Source organism: Acanthochromis polyacanthus, unplaced genomic scaffold (genome assembly GCF_021347895.1).
Source record: "Acanthochromis polyacanthus isolate Apoly-LR-REF ecotype Palm Island unplaced genomic scaffold, KAUST_Apoly_ChrSc contig30, whole genome shotgun sequence".
In the NCBI taxonomy this organism is placed as follows: Eukaryota; Metazoa; Chordata; class Actinopteri; family Pomacentridae; genus Acanthochromis; species Acanthochromis polyacanthus.
The window spans coordinates 10,405-29,194 of record NW_026131318.1 but is presented as its reverse complement, the minus strand read 5'-3'; the positions used below and the strand labels follow the sequence as shown (position 1 = coordinate 29,194).

The window sequence follows — 18,790 nt, the reverse complement described above, 5'->3', positions numbered from 1 at the left end:
ATCAGACGCTTTTATCCAAAGCAGCGCATCTGAAGTAGATACAACACACAGTTGATGAACCTGAACACATCATCAGTGATGCTTCCTGGACTGTTTCGGCTCTTTCAACATCACACTCCATCACCCAGGACACCCAGGCAGAGTAGATCAGGTTGTGTCTAGGGGTCGCAGCGCCCCCAACAGGTACCTAGTACATAACACATCGACTTAAAGGGGAACTTCGTTTTTTTCAACCTGGGGTCTGTTTTCATATATCATTTCATACATGTGAGTGATGGAGAAATGAATTTTTGACACAGCTCCAGTATTTAGCCAGGCAGGCAACTTAGCAGCTCAGCTAGCGAAAAGTATGGGGCAACTTGCCCCCCCCGCATCAAAGTCCGCCCTAACGTGCTTTTTCCCCCACACTGACCGGCTCGGATAGTCTCAATGAGTGTCCCACAACATACTAGAGATGAGAAGTGAACGAAAACCTCAACATTACCTGGCGATCGCTCTTTGTTGTGGTCTGTATCCAAATCTCAGGACGCTAGAAAGCAAATCTCATTAAAGTTTCCCTTTAATGTCTGCCAAAGTCCAGATACTAATGTGCCTCAAATCTGACACGTGTTAGATTCATGTTTGAAACAATAATGCTCAGTTTGCACTGAATGTAATTCTGGGATTTTGCAGAAACATTCTTACACCTCATTCAGTCCTGTTTTCTGCCCACACCTGCTGGTTATCAGACTATTTCCTCTGACTTTAATAAACACCTGCAGCATTCACACGTAGCAGCAAAAACCATCAGTTCTCTATGTGCATTTACACACGTGTCTAGGCAATGGGACTTCTTTAGTGAAAGTGGATGGAGCTTCATGAAGCAGTGAACCACTTTGACAGAAGAGTGACATCTGCTGGCTCTGTGTCAGAACAGCATCTAAGTGGAAAAACTTCTCCAGCAGTCAGAGGTGTTTTGAAAAGATCGAAAACAGAATGAACAAAGAGTGGCGCGAAGAAAGCAAGAATTAAAAGAGAACGCTCTGGAAACACATGCAGCCAAATGGCTGTCACTGTGACTTTTCACTAAAACGAGCTCGTGGTTTGAAAACGACAAATGAGGACAATGAAACGTACAACAAGATGTTGAGCTTTGCTTTCAAACCCACCGTTCAAAATTAATATGAAGTCAGTGAATTGTGTTGCCTTGTGGCATATCTCATAATATATATCATTTAAATAAAAATATGATGCCAGGCCACATAACTGGGAAACTTTGTCTTGTAGCCCCTCAGAGTAAAGAAATCCAGCACCAAGCAGCAGCCATGAGTCCAGAATGGTTCATTGAATCAAGATGAATGATATGAATATCCTCCATTCTCTATACACTGCTTTATCCTCACTCGGTCGCGGGGGGTGCTGGAGCCTAATCCCAGCTGACTCGGGCGAAGGCAGAGGACACCCTGGACAGGTCGCCAGTCTGTCGCAGGCTACATATCAGACGAACAATTTAGAGTAATCAATTAACCTCAGCATATTTTTGGACTTGGGAGGAAGCTGGAGTACCTGGAGAAAACCCACGCATGCACAGGGAGAACTGAAACTCCATGTAGAGAGATCCCAGGCCCACCCCGGGATTCAAACTGGGATCTTCTTGCTGCAAGGCAAAAGTGCTAACCACTACTCCACTGTGCAGCCCTGATATGAATATGCATTTTAAAATGTGATTTATTGTCAGAAGCAGAGCCAGGGGAATCAAAAAGCAGTTTCTCACTTCTTTGAACAAGTTGTAAATGCTTTGGTACATCCATGCAAATGATTATGTACAATTCTCTGCTGTTTCGTACATGATCAGTTGCTTATGTCATGTTGATCAAATGTACAATAGGCTCTTGTTGAATAATCTCAATCTCCACAACATTTGGGCATTAATTCATCGCATAAGTCTTAACATGTAAAATGATTTAACAAGTTGTCATAATAGGGCCGCACAGTAGAGTAGTGGTTAGCACTTTTACCTGCAGCAAGAAAGATCTCTGTTCAAATCCTGGGGTGGGCCTGGATCTTTCTGCATGGAGTTTGCATGTTCTCCCTGTGCATGTGTGGGTTTTCTCTGGGCACTCCGGCTCCTCCCACAGTCCATTAAATAGGCTGAGGTTAATTGGTATTCTAATTGCCTGTAGTGTGAAGTGTGATTGTACCCTGCAACAGATTGGCCTCCAGCAACCCCAGTGAGGACAAAGTGGTATATAGATAATGGATGGATGGAAGTTGTCATAATATGTCAGTGATATTTCTATACATTTTCATTCGATGTTTTTTTTTCTAAATCTGTCCTGAATTTGAAATTGTTCCAAGGTAAATCTTGAATTTCTCCATGAGGAAATGTGTGAAGAATTCGGATTTTCCTAAAATCTCTCAAAGACGCAAGAGAAGATATTTGTGATGTGGATGAGTATTTGTGTCCCAACAGACAGGAACGTTAGGAGATGTAAGAAGACAGCATTGTAATTCCTACAACACTGCATGTACAGTTTTCCCTGAAGATTGTCCTATATTCATATTTCTACTTTTGTTTTTCTTTTGCTATGCAGGGCTGTATTCCTTTCTGTATCACAATAACGTGGTCTGTCAACAAAATATAATACAAACAGTAAAAGCCTAAATGTGAATCTTGTCCAGTCTCTTGCAATCAAATCTCCCACATACACTAAGGTGTAACTTACAATTTACAATAACTGGCATCAAAACTTTACCCATAGTTTATATCAGAACATCCCTCCACAGTACACTGTTACAATGACAACATGACTAAGCAATTTGACTGTTTTATCCACACACAATGACTTGTCATTCTGATGACACTGACATGTTCATTGACACAGATATTTACTCTTGAGAGATGAACTAAGGATTTTGAGCAAGAGACTGGCTTTTGCAGTTAATCCACGGTGTTTTGCTATTTGTACGAATTGTTTTGAGAAATACACTCACTGTTTTGCTAATGTCGATGATGATTCGAGAAATGTAGGCTATCAAAGCGATTGAGAAAAACTGTAAATAACGCAAACGACTTGCGCTCTGTTTGTCCCTCCGCGGCCCCCGTACCGACTGAGCTGGTTGTCATTTTGAATGTTCGGCGCCGTTTAGCTGCAGCGGTTTTGTTGTTACAGAGGAGAGAAGTTCAGGTAATGTTACTTCTGTTGGGTGAATGACTAAGTCTCATATCTTAAAGCAATGCGAAACACTTTCAACTGGACTGGCGCCACAATAATCTCAGTAACTCACCGAAAGAAGCTAACTTTACAGTTATTGTATTGATGCTAGTTTGGTTTTTGCCGTTAAGACTGTTGGCTAAACGTTCATTACATCATGTAAAATAGTTCACTAATAAATTTTCTAAAAGTTAATTCTGCTTTTGCTCTAATTGGTACCAACTTTGAAGCTGCCAAACATTGACATAATACTTCACGTTTAGTCATGTTGCACACCACTTACTCCTATAAGACATAATGCTTTAAGTCATACTGTAGTAGAAGCTCGTTAGGGCTCTTTTTAATTTGTCAAGTCAACAGTACTAATCAGTAAGGACAAATGTTTTTCTACAGTAGGCATATTGACATCTGTTCTTCTTTGACAGAATGACCTCCACTATCGCATCCAGCGTCGAAGACTCATTTAAAACCCCGAAAACTGTAAGACCGAGGAGCCGAAACAGCGGCGGTACCCCCATCACCATCCCTGCCTCACCTTTCATGAAGAAGCTGGGATGTGGGACTGGAGTCAATGTTTACCTCCTGAACAGGTTAGTCACAGTCAGTCAGTTATCGGTGAAATATTTTTAGACTTAGCCTTCATCGCATTTTTCTACGTCCTCCGCTTCAACTTCAGCTTTATTGTCATTCAGCAGAACACAGTTAAAGGAAATGACGTTTCTCACATTCATTCACAGTGCAGAGATAAAAGTAATTCTATGAAAAGTTAAGAATAAATATGAAGTAAAATAAATGTAAGATAAATGTAAAAAAGAAAAAAAACCTAAACTAAATAAAAAAACACAAGCATACATCAGGTCTATGTGTGTTGGTTACACACTGGTATGTCAGATTCATTCATGCTTTTTTCATTGGTAAATGTACATAACAGGCCTAATCGAGCCTGAAATGTCTAACAGCACAGATCAGCCTTCAAAAAGGTTACAATTTTGTGTTTCATACAAAAAATATAGTGGGAATGTGATGGCAGATTTTTATTTTTTCTAAATTGGAGGAAAAAGACTCAACTGTAGAATGTTAACTATGCCAGTGAAGATCATCAGCATTAATGTAGTTAATGGATTAATGAGTTAGTCAGAAAACATACAGGGAAACAAAACACAAAATAAAGGCTAAACAAGGCTGGCTTTATTGGGTGTCGTTTTCTCATTGTAAAGTGAATGTCCTTTGCCTTTGGGCTGGTATTAGATACACACGTGGACAAAATTGTTGGTACCCCTCAGTTAAAGAAGGAAAAACCCACAATTCTCACTGAAATCACTTGAAACTCACAAAAGTAACAATAAATAAAATTTATTGAAAATTAAATAATCAAAATCAGCCATCACTTTTGAATTGCTGATTAACATAATTATTTAAAAAAAACAAACTAATGAAATAGGGCTGGACAAAAATGATGGTACCCATAACTTAATATTTTGTTGCACAACCTTTTGAGGCAATCACTGCAATTAAACGATTTCTGTATTTGTCAATGAGCGTTCTGCAGCTGTCAACAGGTATTTTGGCCCACTCCTCATGAGCAAACAGCTCCAGTTGTCTCAGGTTTGATGGGTGTCTTCTCCAAATGGCATGTTTCAACTCCTTCCACATATGTTCAATGGGATTCAGATCTGGGCTCATAGAAGGCCACTTTAGAATAGTCCAACGCTTTTCTCTCAGCCATTCTTGGGTGTTTTTGGCTGTGTGTTTTGGATCGTTGTCCTGTTGGAAGACCCATGACCTGCGACTGAGACCAAGCTTTCTGACACTAGGCAGCACATTTCTCTCCAGAATGCCTTGATAGTCTTCAGATTTCATCGTACCTTGCACACTTTCAAGACACCCTGTGCCAGATGCAGCAAAGCAGCCCCAAAACATTACTGAGCCTCCTCCATGTTTCACCGTAGGGACAGTGTTCTTTTCTTCGTATGCTTGGTTTTTGAGTCTATGAACATAGAGTTGATGTGCCTTACCAAAAAGCTCCAGTTTGGTCTCATCTGTCCAAAGGACATTCTCCCAGAAGCTTTGTGGCTTGTCAACATGCATTTTTGCAAATTCCAGTCTGGCTTTTTTATGAGTTTTTTTTCAGCAGTGGTGTCCTCCTTGGTCGTCTCCCATGAAGTCCACTTTGGCTCAAACAACGACGAATGGTGCGATCTGACACTGATGTACCTTGGCCTTGGAGTTCACCTTTAATTTCTTTGGAGGTTGCTCTGGGCTCTTTGGATACAATTCCAACGATCCGTCTCTTCAATTTGTCATCAATTTTCCTCTTGCGGCCACGTCCAGGGAGGTTGGCTACTGTCCCGTGGGTCTTGAACTTCTGAATAATATGAGCCACTGTTGTCACAGGAACTTCAAGCTGTTTAGAGATGGTCTTATAGCCTTTACCTTTGAGATGTTTGTCTATAATTTTTTTTCGGATGTCCTGGGACAATTCTCTCCTTCGCTTTCTGTTGTCCATGTTCAGTGTGGTACACACCTTTTCACCAAACAGCAGGGTGACTACTTGTCTCCCTTTAAATAGGTAGACTGACTGATTATGAGTTTGGAAACACCTGTGATGTCAATTAAATGACACACCTGAGTTAATCATGTCACTCTGGTCAAATAGTTTTCAATCTTTTATAGAGGTACCATCATTTTTGTCCAGGCCTGTTTCATTAGTTTGTTTTTTTTAAATAATTATGTTAATCAACAATTCAAAAGTAATGGCTGTTTTTGATTATTTAATTTTCAATAAATTTTTATTTATTGTTACTTTTGTGAGTTTCAAGTGATTTCAGTGAGAATTGTGGGTTTTTCCTTCTTTAACTGAGGGGTACCAACAATTTTGTCCACGTGTGTAAAACTAACGATTTTAGGACGCTTCTTTTAGCTTTGGGGAACTGCTTTACTATTTTTACTACTTCGTGCAATTTATCAAACCAAATGTTCAAGCAAATTTCTCCCATATCAATCAAAAATTAAAATATTTGTTAGTTGCAGCCGGCCAGGATGGGACAATGAATGAACTGTGGGCATTTACAACAAAGCAATCATCAAATTAACAACAAAATAATCAGCTTTTAAAATTGATCGTGTGCAACTTTAGCTTTGGTATACCTTTGAAAATCCATCTACAATTTGTTTAAAAGTGCTATATTTTTTTTCAAGCTGCAGCATATGCTGATTTTGATGTTTGTTTGTGTGTGCCTGTATTAGTAATAATGCAACGCACCTTGACACGGGGTTATTGATCAATTTCATCCTAGGATGGAAAAGCTGAATGCGTCACCTTGGGCTGTTAAGAAGATCAACAGTAAATGTGCAGCCAAACAGGTGGCTGTTTACCAGCAGCGCCTCAATGAGGAGGCGGAAGTCCTGAAGGGAATCAATCACCCAAACATTGTTGGTAAGACGAGACTCCATATGATGAAGTTCTTTCTCTACCCTTTTACACTGGGAAGTTATTACTTAGCAAAAAAAGAAACATGGAAATGTGGAGCAAGAAGGACAATCAGGAGAATGTTTAATGAAGCTAGCTAAAAATCTGCCATTTTGAATAAATGAGCTGGTGGTCAGCTGGTTCTGCAAACACTTGGATTACCGTCAGCTATGATTTTCAATTAGATGTGACGCTGTCCGGACCGTGAGTAGCGACAGTAAAAGTGATATTTTGCCAGATTAAATGGAAACAATATGTTGCTATCAGAAGACAAGAATCAGATGTAGAAACTCCTGAAATCATTTCTGTTTGTTAAAGTAAGGCCAAGACATGAACAGGTGTGGGATATATTAAGGTTCTTTAGTGTAAAACTAAGTGACGTCTGATTCCAAGATAGAAATGACCCAAGAGAAGAAGAGAAAAGTAACCAGTGCCTGATGAAGTCTGTCTGACTGAAATGTTGCATTTCTAATGTTAAGTGTTGTAATATTTCACAGTACCTGAGCTGCAGTTATGAAATAAGAATGTAAAAGCATCAACACTTAAACATCCTGTAGAGAATGGAATAATCTGAAATCAAATAAATTGTGTCTTATTATCTGTATGTATTCATTTATTGATAAACTCTCCCTCTATTTATAAGAAGCTGTATTTTAAAACCAAATGACACGTTTGTGGCGATGGGCGTGGGAGAGCTCAGCTGCAGGAGAGAGAGGTGTGGAGGGGTGCGTGGAGGCAGTGTCAAGGTAATTGACACAGGTGGTGGTAATCGGCTGACCTGATTATCTCCGCAGTAGCAGCCGGAGCGGAGGATAAAAAGTCGGGCAGACAGAGATGAGAGGAGCAGCGGAGAGACAGTGGAAGCTGCGTGGACTGAGTGACAGCGGAGGCTGCGTGGACTGGGTGACAGCGGAGGCTGCGTACCGGACTGTGGTATACATTGAATCGTGAAGTAATAAACAATATTCCCTCGACAACCAAGGCGTGTGTGTGTATTGAGTGGACCCACGGACAGCGAACTTGTCACATTGGCGCCCAACCGGCACTTGATACACGGGGATGTCTGCGCCTCCGGCGGAGCCGGTGCAGCCCGTGGCTGTGCTGGCCCAGATGCTCCGGGACTTGGCGGCAATGCACGCCGACCAGGCAGCGGCGAATCGGCGGCACCTGGAGGCGCTGCACCAACAGACGGAGAGGCAGACCCGCGTCTTGGAGCAGCTGTTGTCTCGACCGGGGGGATCGCCGGGCTCCTCCTCCTCCTCCTCCATCTCCGGGCTGTCTCTGCAAAGGATGACGGCGGAGGATGACCCGCAGTCGTTTTTGGACATGTTCCAGGCCACGGCGGTGGCGTGTGGATGGCCGCAGGCGGAGTGGGCGGTGCGGCTGCTTCCCCTACTGACGGGGGAGGCCCAGACGGCAGCGATCAGCCTGCCGGCGGCGGCCCGGAGGAATTTCGCTGATGTCAGGAAGGCGGTGCTGGACAGGACGGGCCTCTCGCCTGAGGACCACCGGCGCCGTTTCCGGGGCGCTCGGCTGGGGGCGGGCGACCGCTCGTTTGTGTTTGCCCAGCAGGTGAAGGACGCGGCAACCAGGTGGCTGCTGCCGGGGGAGACCGCGGAGGAGAGTCGGCTTCTGGAGAAGATTGTGGTGGAGCAGTTCATCGAGGGTTTGCCAGGGGAGACGAGCAACTGGGTGAGGTATCATCGCCCGGCCGATCTGAGGGCAGCAGTGACGCTGGCCGAGGATCACCTGGCGGTCCAGTCGGGAGGCCAAGGACGGGCACCTCCCGGAATGCGACCGACACCAGCGCCACGCAGGAAAACCCTGGCTGCGCTGACATCGGCGCCACGTTCACTGACGCCTCCGGTTCCGGTGCCCCGTACTAACCTCTCTTTTGCTTCTCTTCCACACCAGGCTCCGGCTGCTGCTGACGCTGTTTCCAACCCACCGGGGGCTCCTCAAACGTCAGGACAGGAGTGCTGGCGGTGTGGGCAGCCTGGCCACTTCCGACGGGAGTGTCCGCTCATGGAGGTCGGCCAGGTGGTTCGGGTTGCCGGCACGCCAGCACCCTCTCCCGGTCCGGGAGGGACATACAGCGTTCCGGTAAGGATCCAGGGGGGTGTACATCGGGCTATGGTGGATTTGGGCTGTGGACAGTCCCTGATTCACCAAAACCTGGTTCGACCCGGGGCATTGGTGGAGGCATCCTGGGTGAGGATAAGGTGTGTACATGGGGATGTTCACAAATATCCTGTTGTGCCAGTGGAAGTTAGATTCAAGGGAAAAAAGCATATCATCAAGGCCGCGGTTAGCTCCCGCCTTACGCACCCCCTTATTTTGGGTACGGATTGGCCTGGGTTCCAGGGGGCAGTGGGGAAATGTGTGGGAGTGCGTTCACGAGCGGTAGGGACGTGTGATATGTGTGCTGTGCTCAGTGGTGATGCGAGGTTGTCCGACACTGCAGACGAGGAGGGGGATCCCGAGGGGCCTCGTCAGGAGGCTCCGCGGGTTCCTGTCATACACCCCATGGAAGATCTTCCTCTGGAACAGTCTCGGGATGACACACTGCGCTCAGCTTTCGACCAAGTGATAAAGATTGATGGTCAGTTGGTGCACCCGGGCACAGCACCTGCATATCCACACTTTTCATTAATCAGAGACAGATTATACAGAGTGACTCGTGACACTCAGACGCAGAATATAGCCACCCAATTGTTGGTGCCAAGGGGCCGCCGGGAAACAGTTTTCCAGGCGGCACATTTCAACCCAATGGCTGGTCACATGGGGTATGAAAAAACACTCGACCGGGTCATGGCCCGATTCTATTGGCCTGGCATTCGGGAAGATGTACGCCGGTGGTGTGCGTCTTGTCCTGAATGCCAGTTGGTTAACCAACCGGCCATCCCACGGCCGCCTTTGCACCCATTACCATTGATAGAGGTTCCATTTGAAAGAATTGGTATGGACCTCATCGGGCCATTTCACCGGAGCGCACGAGGATATCGGTTTGTGTTAGTCCTAGTGGATTACGCAACACGATATCCCGAAGCAGTGCCGTTGCGCACCATCTCTGCAAAGAGTGTTGCACAAGCACTGTTTCAGGTCATCTCCCGAGTTGGAATCCCCAAAGAGATTCTGACTGACCAGGGCACCTCGTTTATGTCACGAACACTTCGGGAACTTTACGAATTATTGGGCATCAAGTCTATTCGGACAAGTGTGTACCACCCACAGACCGATGGTCTGGTGGAGCGTCTGAATAAGACCTTGAAGAACATGATTCGTAAGTTCATTCACGAGGAGAACAGCAATTGGGATAAATGGCTGGACCCTCTGTTGTTTGCAGTGCGGGAGGTGCCCCAGGCCTCCACGGGATTTTCTCCCTTTGAACTGCTGTTTGGCAGGAAGCCACGTGGGGTTTTGGACCTGGTTAAAGAAAACTGGGAGGAAGGTCCAAGCCCAAGTAAGAATGAAATACAGTACGTCCTGGACCTTAGAGCAAAACTCCAATCACTGGGACAGCTTTCACGTGAGAATTTGCTCAAGGCCCAGGAACGACAACAACGCCTGTACAACAGAGGGGCAAAGCTCAGACAATTTTCACCGGGAGAAAAAGTACTTGTATTACTTCCATCTTCTAGCTCGAAATTACTCGCCAAGTGGCAAGGGCCCTTCGTGGTCACACGACGAGTAGGGGAGGTGGATTATGAGGTGGCACGCTCTGACAGGGGAGAAGCAACACAGGTTTACCACCTCAACCTCCTAAAAGCATGGAGAGAGGCGGAGTCGGCTTCTTTGGTGACTGTAGTTGAAGAGAGAGACGAGTTAGGGCCTGAGGTTCCAAAGCCGGGCAATTCCACCTCACTCCCCGTTGAAAACCACCTCTCGCAGTCCCAAAAAGCCGACATTGCCATGTTGCAGGAGCGGTTTGCTGACGTGTTTTCCCCCCTGCCAGGGCGTACAGACCTCATACAGCACCACATCGAGACCCCCCGAGGCGTGAGGGTTTTTTCACGACCTTACAGACTGCCTGAACATAAGAGAAAATTAGTTCAGAAGGAATTGAAAGCAATGCTAGAGATGGGAGTGATAGAAGAGTCAAACAGTGCCTGGTGTAGCCCCATTGTTCTTGTCGTCAAGAAGGATGGGTCTATACGGTTCTGTGTGGACTACCGCAGGGTGAATGACGTGTCACGATTTGATGCCTATCCCATGCCAAGGGTCGACGAGCTCCTGGATCGGCTGGGCACTGCGCGTTTCTTCACCACACTGGATTTGACCAAGGGCTACTGGCAGATTCCCCTGTCACCGGAGTCCAAGGAAAAAACGGCCTTCTCCACTCCGTACGGTTTGTACCAATTCGTGACGCTTCCGTTCGGGTTGTTCGGAGCCCCAGCCACGTTCCAGCGTCTCATGGACAAGGTGCTGCGGCCGCACGCAGCATATGCGGCCGCCTACCTGGATGATGTTATCATCCATAGTAACAGCTGGGCGGCGCATGTGCGGCAGGTGGCCGCGGTGCTGGAGTCCTTGAGACAGGCGGGGCTGACGGCCAACCCGAAGAAGTGCGCGGTTGGACGGAGGGAGGTACGGTATCTGGGTCACCACTTGGGCGGCGGGCAGGTGCACCCACAGGTGGATAAGACAGCAGCGATCGCAGCCTGTCCGCAGCCCAAGTCCAAAAAAGAGGTACGGCGGTTCCTGGGGCTGGCGGGCTACTATCAGCGGTTCATACCTAAATTCTCGGACCTGGCCAGCCCCTTGACCGACCTGACCCGGAAGAGTGCCTCAGATCCGGTCCAGTGGACGGAGCAGTGCCAGCGGGCGTTTGAGAGAATAAAGCAGGCCCTCTGTGGGGAGCCACTCCTCTACACACCTAACTTCTCTCTCCCTTTTTTCCTGCAGACTGATGCGTCGAACAGAGGGCTGGGGGCCGTTTTGTCCCAGCAGGTGCAGGGCGTCGACCGCCCTGTAGTTTACATCAGCCGCAAGTTGTCTGAGAGGGAGGCTCGCTACAGCACGGTAGAGAAAGAGTGCCTGGCAATCAGGTGGGCGGTCGGGGCCCTGCGCTACTACCTCCTGGGACGCCCATTCACCCTCTGTTCGGACCACGCCCCTCTCCAATGGCTCCATCGCATGAAGGATACCAACGCCCGAATCACACGGTGGTATCTAGCTCTACAGCCTTTTAAGTTCACAGTGATTCATAGGCCGGGGGCGCAGATGGCCGTGGCTGACTTCCTCTCCCGCTCCTTGGAGCCGGTGGGGGGAGTTGGTTAGGCCGGATGGCTCCCCGGCCTAAGTCGGGCGGTGGGGATATGTGGCGATGGGCGTGGGAGAGCTCAGCTGCAGGAGAGAGAGGTGTGGAGGCAGCGTCAAGGTAATTGACACAGGTGGTGGTAATCGGCTGACCTGATTATCTCCGCAGTAGCAGCCGGAGCGGAGGATAAAAAGTCGGGCAGACAGAGATGAGAGGAGCAGCGGAGAGACAGTGGAAGCTGCGTGGACTGAGTGACAGCGGAGGCTGCGTGGACTGAGTGACAGCGGAGGCTGCGTGGACTGAGTGACAGCGGAGGCTGCGTGGACTGAGTGACAGCGGAGGCTGCGTGGACTGAGTGACAGCGGAGGCTGCGTGGACTGAGTGACAGCGGAGGCTGCGTGGACTGGGTGACAGCGGAGGCTGCGTGGACTGGGTGACAGCGGAGGCTGCGTGGACTGGGTGACAGCGGAGGCTGCGTGGACTGGGTGACAGCGGAGGCTGCGTGGACTGGGTGACAGCGGAGGCTGCGTGGACTGGGTGACAGCGGAGGCTGCGTACCGGACTGTGGTATACATTGAATCGTGAAATAATAAACAATATTCCCTCGACAACCAAGGCGTGTGTGTGTATTGAGTGGACCCACGGACAGCGAACTTGTCACAACGTTAAACCTGCAACAATAAATCTAAAAACAGTCACTCAATTGAACATGAGACCTTCAGGCAGTTTATGTAGAGAGCTTAACTAATTTTGGCCTTGTGCTGCAGGCCCCTAGCCTAGCCCTGCTAGACCCATGTTCTGAAGGCACAAGGGTCTAGGACCGCTTGACAGGGAGGGAGGCGGGCTAAAAGGTTGTCTTTCAAATCACTCTGCAGCAATTGGGTAGGTATACAACCAATCAGCGCAACGAATAGGCTGACGTAGTTCCTCGAGCGCCGGCGGATTGTGGCTAAGTCCCATTAGCTTCCCAACCAGCGGAGCCAACTGGTATATTAAGGATTTGCCATATCCCGTCGGCATAAGTCCACATACGTCTTTCTTCTCAATGAAACACTTCAGTGCCGTCCTTTGTTTATCTTTCAAGTTGAATTTTAGCTTCAAATCTTTAAGGGCTGTGGCCAAAGCTGAGTCGAAAGATAACTGTTTATTGTGCGCCGGTTGTTTCTGTCAGAATCGTCGCGCCTCTGTCGTAAATTAGTTATGCCCGCCTTCTGACTCTACACTTCATGGTGATTGGTCCGGCCAGTTTTAGGAGCATCCAGCCTCGAGCCTTATGGAGGGTAACTAGACCCACCCTGGCAGAGAATTAAATTCGTTGCTGTGGGTTGTCTAGCGCGGCTAGGCTAGCAGGCTCCTGAAGTCACCTTAAATATTATTTTTCCATGTCAAAATAGTATTATATTAAATTGTAAATTCCAGACTTAAATGTCCAAGAAAAGGTTAACTAGAGCAGCAAGTCGATGCTTTATTTTAGGTACGCACCGTAGACTGATTGTTGTCAAAGGCATCCCAACATTTCACGTCTCATTACAGCAGGTAGTATAGTAACATAGTTGTATTTGACATTTTACTGGATCCCACAGTTCACTATCAACTTGTTTTTATTTTTTCATATGTTTCATCGGTTTTAAAATGCACAGAACAAAAAGTGGGCAAATTTGCAATTTAGATAAATTTGACAGCAAACGGCAAACTTCAAAGCAAGGGCTATTTTGTACGTTTTTGACATTCCTCACCAAGACGCATCTCGTGTTGGCTGTTGTTATAAAATGTGACTTATTTCACATTGATTCCATTACATTCTGCCAAGGTCAATCAGCTTGTGATGCTGCGTTACATTTCTGGTGGTAATTCTGTGTTTCTTGCTTCAACATTAAGGTTTCCGTGCCTTTGCCACGGCTAAAGACGGCTCCAAATGTCTGGCCATGGAGTACGGAGGAGAGCAATCCCTCAATGATGTGATAGAGAAGAGGAAGAAGGACAGTCTGAAGGCTTTCCCTGCCGCCAACATAGAGAAAGTGGCGCTGCATGTGGCCCGCAGCCTGCAGGTGATTCATCTACCTGCTGCCAACGCATAGATTACATTGAATTAACGTCACACGTGTCGCTCTATGTATTGAAATTGTTGCTCAGCTTAAATTCAACTTTTAGTTTTAACTTCTTGACTTACAGATCAACGTATTTTGGTTTTTTTCCCCAAAACATTTTCATCTTCTGTCAGCATCTGCCATCTTCAAATTTGATTTAACAACATCAACACAAACGACTGTTGACGGGTGGGAATGCTGTGTTTGTTTGTCTTTACAGTATCTGCACAATGAGAAGAAGCTGCTGCACGGCGACATGAAGTCATGCAATGTGGTCATCAAAGGCAACTTTGAGACGGTGAAAATCTGTGACATCGGTGTTTCTCTGCAGCTGGATGAGAACATGAGAGGTGAGCTTGGTTTTTCAGTAATGAAAACAAGCGCTTAGCTTTGAGGTGGATATGCTTTTATTTTAAAAGTGCATTTATTGCATTTTCACAAATAGAATAAAATTTTCACAAATCAGAGACTATGTTTTTATGAATCTACAGGCTCTGTAGAATAATTCAGTCCAGATTTGAAGAGTCTACGTGTAGCGGTTCTCGACCTGGACCTGGTCTAATGTGGTCTATATGCTGAAAAAACAGTAAAATGTGCATTTATTGCATTTTCACAAATAGAATAAAGTTTTCACAAATCAGAGACTATGTTTTTATGAATCTACAGGCTCTGTAGAATAATTCAGTCTAAATTTGAAGAGTCTAAGTGTAGCGGTTCTCAAGCTGGACCTGGTCTAATGTGGTCTATATGCTGAAAAAACAGTAAAATGTGCCTTTATTGCATTTTCACAAATAGAATAAAGTTTTCACAAATCAGAGACTATGTTTTTATGAATTCAGAGGCTCTGTAGAATAATTCAGTCCAGATTTGAAGAGTCTAAGTGTAGCGGTTCTCGAGCTGGACCTGGTCTAATGTGGTCTGGATGAGAAAAAAACTGTAAAATGTGCCTTTATTGCATTTTCACAAATAGAATAAAGTTTTCACAAATCAGAGACTATGTTTTTATGAATCTACAGGCTCTGTAGAATAATTCAGTCTAAATTTGAAGAGTCTAAGTGTAGCGGTTCTCAAGCTGGACCTGGTCTAATGTGGTCTATATGCTGAAAAAACAGTAAAATGTGCCTTTATTGCATTTTCACAAATAGAATAAAGTTTTCACAAATCAGAGACTATGTTATTATGAATTCAGAGGCTCTGTAGAATAATTCAGTCCAGATTTGAAGACTCTAAGTGTAGCGGTTCTCGAGCTGGACCTGGTCTAATGTGGTCTGGATGAGAAAAAAACAGTAAAATGTGCCTTTATTGCATTTTCACAAATAGAATAAAGTTTTCACAAATCAGAGACTATGTTTTTATGAATCTACAGGCTCTGTAGAATAATTCAGTCCAGATTTGAAGAGTCTACGTGTAGCGGTTCTCGACCTGGACCTGGTCTAATGTGGTCTGGATGAGAAAAAAACTGTAAAATGTGCCTTTATTGCATTTTCACAAATAGAATAAAGTTTTCACAAATCAGAGACTATGTTTTTATGAATTTTCAGGCTCTGTAGAATAGTTGAGTACAGATGTGAGGAGTGTAGGTACAGTGGTTTTCAATCTGGACCTGGTCTAATAAGGACTGGTTATAAAGCAAAAACGGTGAAATATCCCCTTAAACGTTTTCACAAATAAAATACAAATTTTACAAATACAATAGCTCTTGTCAGGCATAGTTAATGTCTTACCCAAATGTCTAAAATGTTTACACATCAAGAAGTGTCGAAAAAAACAGATAATCAGTGGATAAACTGTTGCACCGCACGTTCATTTCATTTCCCCTTAACTTTTCCCTTAAGTGCCGAATCGGAAGCTAACTTAAGCGTCGTGGGTTGGGGCAGTTCTGCAGTCACGCTGCTGCCATATTATGGAAGGTATGTTGATTTGAATAAAACTTAATTTGATTCATGTATATACGATGTGGCTGTGCAAACAGAGGTTGTTATTGTCATTTCTGAAACAGCTCCTGCAGTTTACTGTGTTATTAGCCCTGTCACAAGCTAATGCTACTTCCCTGGAGCAACAAAAAACTGATTCTGACCAAACCGCAGTCATAACAACGTCTCAAAATAGCAGAGAGTATCTTTTTACCTCACTGATGGCATGGCTAGGTCTTTAGTGGAAACTGAACTTTGGTAGAATCGCTGCAGCTGCGCTGACAGTGACCGATGCAAGCTGTTTGTTTACATAGCCATGAGCTGGACCGCAGCATTCAGATCTAACCTTTCCGTGCTCTAAACAATTCTGAGAGAGAGAAAGCTTCATCTTTCCCCAGTTGTTGTGGCACCCGCGGACAGCGTAATTGATGCCAAACATGTTAAAATCGCTTAAAAGAACAGTTAAAAGTAGCTACAGTAGCGAGAGGACTCGATGTTGTTATAGTGCAAAGACGGTCAATCGGAAGTCGCTCTCAAAAATGGCGCTGCCCTGCCTCACTTCCTGAATAAGGTGAATACACAACCTGGTCTCACGGGGATTCGTGAAACTGTCACGTAAGTTTTAGTTTCGGTTTCGTGCGCACCAACACGAATACAGGCACTCTCGGCCCCACGGCTCGTCAGCGCCAATAGGCAGTAGCGGTCGATGCGGCGTCTACTCTTTATTATGTCTATGGAGGAGAGTCTCCTCAAGGACTGATCACAGCAGCAGAACCCTGAACCACAAGTTAGGGATGAGACAGATGAAGATGAGTCGGTTGTTAGTTTTGATAATTTGCTCTCCCTCAGTCACAGGATGTACATACATACATGCTGATGTTGTAAAGAGTAGTGTTGGAGATTTGCCCTTTAACTGATGTTCTGTGAAATCTAAGTTGCGATGGAACTGTTTCCTTGCAGAGGAAAAAAAGACGATAGCGTTATTAGAAACTGCAACACTTCTTATTTTATTTTTATTTTTTTCTTTAAAATGAAATATTTATATTTTTTCTTTTAATTAATTTTAAGATTTGAATATCTGAACACTTATTTGAACAGAACAGATTCTGATATTGCTGACAAGTATGTGTTGTAAAGAATAATGTTGGAGATGTGCACTTATTTTGAAATAAATCCACATTGTGAAGCAACCCTTACTTGCACTGAATTGGAAGTATTTTAGAAAAATACACTGACTTACAGGGCTTTACAGAAAAGTGTGCTATTGTAGACTTGACATGTAGTTACATGATTTTAATATTAATAGGTCGTGATCTAAAGTGGACCTGAAACTCCAGGGCTGAGCATGAATCCCACTCTGGCCCTGATATTCATTCTCTGTTCCACAATGATTCTGGGTTTATAGGGTTTATTTATTTGTATTTAATCTTCTGTGGATGAATCCCGAGATCCATCAGAGCTGCCAGGAGAATTTCATTAAGGTAAGCGGCCATTACGCACAAAATTACGGAGCACTGCTTGAACTGTGTTATTAGAAGGACTATAAGATGATTTTAGTGCAATAAGGATCTTGTTCTCACTAAGATGCTTCAATCAGAGGCGGATCTTGTCAGAAAAGGTTCAGGTAGCTTTGAGGCTCCACACATCTCTGACAGGCGATGGAAACTCGTGCGCATACGTGGAAAAGCGAAACAGAAATGGACAACATGGACGATTGTTTTAGCTGCAGATCAGAACTGGTCAAGCACAGTGCATCTTTTAAATCATGGCAACAGAAGGTGACGCGCACCTACAAAAGGCCTGTTGACTTTCGAACTTTCCATTTTGCATTTGGACTGTCAACATGAAGGTAAGAAAATTATTTTCATGCTTTTCTCATCAGCTGATCTTCTCTGAACACTGTGTTTTGCTGTATAACCGTACAGGAGAATGTGTAGATAAAACTGTTATTTTGTTACCTCCGCCAGGAGGTTATGTAATCATCGGAGTTTGTCTGTTTGTCTGATAATTAACAGCATAACTCAAAAAGTCATGGAGGGATTTTCACCAGATTTTTACAGAATGCCCGGAAGGCCAAAAGTAACAATCGATTAGTTTTTGGAGGTGATCCGGATCACCGTCTGTACAATTTTGAGAGATGGCATCTCTCAAAATTGTACAGTCCTTCAAAAAAATCCTGGATCCAGACGGTGATCCGGATCACCTCCAAAATCTAATAGATTGTTACTTTGGGCTTCCGGGCATTCTGTAAAAAATGGTGAAAATCCGTCCATGACTTTTCGAGTTATGTTAACAGACAGACAGACAGACAAACAGATGGCCTGGCGAAGGTCTGCGCTCTCCGAGTGCGTTTCTAGTTTAACATGGAAAGTTCGGTGGAAAATGGCTGCTGGTCCATTTCTCATAAAATGTTCCAAATATGATCAGTTGTGTGTGAAGCATTGAAGGTCCTCGGAGCCTCTTTTTAAGGTTTCCGATCAAACGTTCAGTTTATCATGATGTGGATATTGATTTAAATGTGCCGAGACCAGTAAAATGAATAATTTACATGTTCACTATGAAAAACGTCAAAAATCTGCATTTTATAAATTGATATTTGTTATTTCACAATGTGGCTGCACATTGGAGTAGTGGTTGGCACTTTCGCCTTGCAGCAAGAAGATACCCGGTTCTGTATAATTTGGTTTCAGAAATTAAAAAGCAATATGGCGACTGGCCCATATTTCATAAAACACTAAGAAATGTGTATCTTTGGTAACCATGACGATGGAAGTATTTGAAGAAGCGTCGCGAGGGGAAACGTCCCGACGTCAGAACGTGCACGTGTAATATCCACATCAAAAATATGTATTTTTATAAACACTAAT

At 44.9% G+C, this 18,790-nt stretch overlaps 1 protein-coding gene and 1 long non-coding RNA gene across 3 annotated transcripts; one reads left to right on the top strand and one right to left on the bottom strand.

Annotated features, from left to right (window-relative positions):
• Positions 1 to 3,078: 3,078 nt before the first annotated feature.
• On the top strand, positions 3,079 to 14,795 carry LOC127532871 (lymphokine-activated killer T-cell-originated protein kinase homolog). 2 transcript variants are annotated; one of them, XM_051944822.1, is made up of 6 exons: positions 3,079 to 3,167; positions 3,620 to 3,784; positions 6,491 to 6,630; positions 13,802 to 13,971; positions 14,231 to 14,360; positions 14,502 to 14,795. In XM_051944822.1, the coding sequence occupies exons 2-6, from the start codon at positions 3,621 to 3,623 to the stop codon at positions 14,513 to 14,515; spliced, it is 618 nt and encodes a 205-aa protein (XP_051800782.1). In that variant the 5' UTR covers positions 3,079 to 3,167; position 3,620; the 3' UTR covers positions 14,516 to 14,795. The 2 variants fall into 2 exon arrangements, with proteins under 2 accessions (XP_051800782.1, XP_051800781.1); XM_051944821.1 differs by having other exon boundaries at positions 14,231 to 14,507.
• On the bottom strand, positions 14,395 to 15,019 carry LOC127532872 (uncharacterized). Its single transcript, XR_007940523.1, has 2 exons — positions 14,739 to 15,019; positions 14,395 to 14,563 (listed from the first exon to the last, which is right to left on the bottom strand). It is a non-coding gene; the product is annotated as an uncharacterized LOC127532872 (long non-coding RNA).
• Between the last annotated feature and the right edge of the window lie 3,771 nt (positions 15,020 to 18,790).

Excerpts from the sequence above, each read along its gene's own strand:
- LOC127532871 (XM_051944821.1), top strand. The coding sequence starts at position 3,621 with ATGACCTCCACTATCGCATCCAGCGTCGAAGACTCATTTAAAACCCCG. Across the intron at positions 6,631-13,801 it reads CAATCACCCAAACATTGTTG|GTTTCCGTGCCTTTGCCACG; the intron begins GTAAGACGAGAC and ends TTCAACATTAAG. Across the intron at positions 13,972-14,230 it reads ATGTGGCCCGCAGCCTGCAG|TATCTGCACAATGAGAAGAA; the intron begins GTGATTCATCTA and ends TTGTCTTTACAG.